The sequence below is a fragment of the Papilio xuthus genome, unplaced genomic scaffold (assembly GCF_000836235.2).
Source record: "Papilio xuthus unplaced genomic scaffold, Pxut_1.1 DF828887.1, whole genome shotgun sequence".
Lineage (NCBI taxonomy): Eukaryota > Metazoa > Arthropoda > Insecta > Lepidoptera > Papilionidae > Papilio > Papilio xuthus.
Genome location: NW_013529762.1, coordinates 1 through 1995, shown reverse-complemented (window position 1 = coordinate 1995; position 1995 = coordinate 1). Strand labels below are relative to the sequence as shown.

Genomic DNA, 1995 nt, shown 5'->3' with positions numbered 1-1995 from the left:
ATGTCGGGGCGCTCCGCCTTGAGCACGCGATGCAGGCACTGGGACTGCAGAGACGAACGCGTCACAGTGAAGTTCACGAAGGTCACACGCGAGCACATGTCTGGCGGGAACTCCACCGTCGGGTCCCTGTAAAAACAAATTAAACAATATAAGCTATAAATATTAACAAATTGTAGTCAAACTTCCTCATAGTGCTGAAAAAAATCTATTGTACTCAATTAAGTCACAAAAGGAATTGTAACAAGACTCTTGCAGCACTTAGACGGTAAATAGGAGAGTACTATGTATGTACTTAAGTAATCATTGAAGGACTGAGTGCGGCAGTTAGTCTTATTCTGTTTATACTATATATCAGTTTTACAGTAAGGAGAGATTTTTCAAATTTAATGAACAACCTACCTTGTGCTGAGGAATATGACGAAGGATGGACTAAGATCGATGTCCTGGTCGCCGAGCGTGATGAGCACGCGACCGCCTGTGCGCCGCAGCTCGCGATTCAGCACCGGATTCAGGATAGGGTCGTAGTTCTCTACATCCTACACCAAGAACATAACCATATAAATAAGAGGTAATAAAATACAAGACAAATATTCCTGAGCGTTTTCTTAATTATTTGCGATCGGTTTTACATCCAAACTTCCAGACAGCATGATTTCTGACTTATCATAAATAACAAATGAAAAAATCAAACTTCCTGATAAAATGATGAGAATATTTATGTATGTATCTGTTTCTTATTTAGACAAAAAATTATATAATTAAGTTAGAACACTAACCTGAACGAGCAGAGGATTGCCGAAACGCAGCGCCGATTCCAAATTCTTCCTGAAGGAGTCATCAAGGAATGATGTCTTTGTGATCTTGCGTTCGTTGAACTCTCGCATTATGAATTCTGTGGCTTGTCCCGATGGGTCTATGATTAGTGGATACCGGTTGAAGCGCTGAAATATTTAGTAAAAATAAATAAACAAATGCAGAAAACTAAACGGAGTTTTGAAGTCTAAAAGTTGATTTTTTACATTGCTTTCTCACATTTCCAAGGCGAAACATTATGATCCGGTGTTGGTAACATTAAAGCTTTTTACATACAAATAATTTTATTTTGTTCATCATACTTTAAGAACAAACTGCTACATTCAGAATACTTTTTAAGTTACCAAGGTTGTTACTTAGTGCTGATCTTATATCTATAAGTAAACAATTAACAAATTTGCGTACGGCAGTTATACCTTTAGCATGATTGCATTTTCAACACACAGCTCATCAGTGGGCAGCGCATTGGCCTGCCAGCGCAGACGCTCGTCAGGGTTGGAAAGGTATTCAGTACGGGCGATGTCTGCGCGGTACTTGATGCTCGCCGCCGCCAGATGGCTCGTCCATGTCGAGAATAAGTGCTGACGGTACTGAATAAACAGATACTCTATGTCAATTATGAAGTTCAACTTAACTTGGACAGTAGCGTGTAATCTGTATTACACCTGTATTATACAATACTGCTATCCCTCTCATTAACTTTAAAAGAAACAAAGATAGCACTTGTAAAGTGTTTTTAATGCACGGGATGTGTTAAATCAAACAGCTGTCACGTATCAACTGATTTATTAATATCTACCCACGATAGATAATATTTTTATTAACCGAAATCTTTATTTCTATATACCTGACATCCCCCTTCTTTTAAACAGATGTTTGAACATGATAATAAAAATAAAAAACTTAATACGAAATAAAACACAATAAATAAAAATTAAAAGAAAAGTTACAAATAACAAACCATCCCCCAGCTTAAGTTATTCCTACAATCTATACAATATTTCTGAAAGAGATAAAAAAAAACAACTACAATAACTAAAAAATGACAAGATATAACTGAATGCAATGTAACTAACAGAGAATGAAAAAATAAAAATACAAAACCATGCAAACAAACAAAAAAAATTAATACAAAAATCAAAAGGCTTAGTTAATTACCTTATTGTTTTAAGTATTGTAATA

General features: G+C 35.9%; 1 protein-coding gene across 1 annotated transcript; it reads right to left on the bottom strand.

The window, feature by feature from the left end:
• Window positions 1-17: 17 nt before the first annotated feature.
• On the bottom strand, window positions 18-1403 carry LOC106127876 (dynein heavy chain, cytoplasmic-like; the record flags this gene model as incomplete). The annotated part of the gene is made up of 4 exons (XM_013326163.1): window positions 18-126; window positions 400-536; window positions 777-941; window positions 1230-1403. Coding segments are annotated over 4 exons (585 nt in total), but the record flags the coding sequence as incomplete, so codon positions are not given.
• Window positions 1404-1995: the final 592 nt, after the last annotated feature.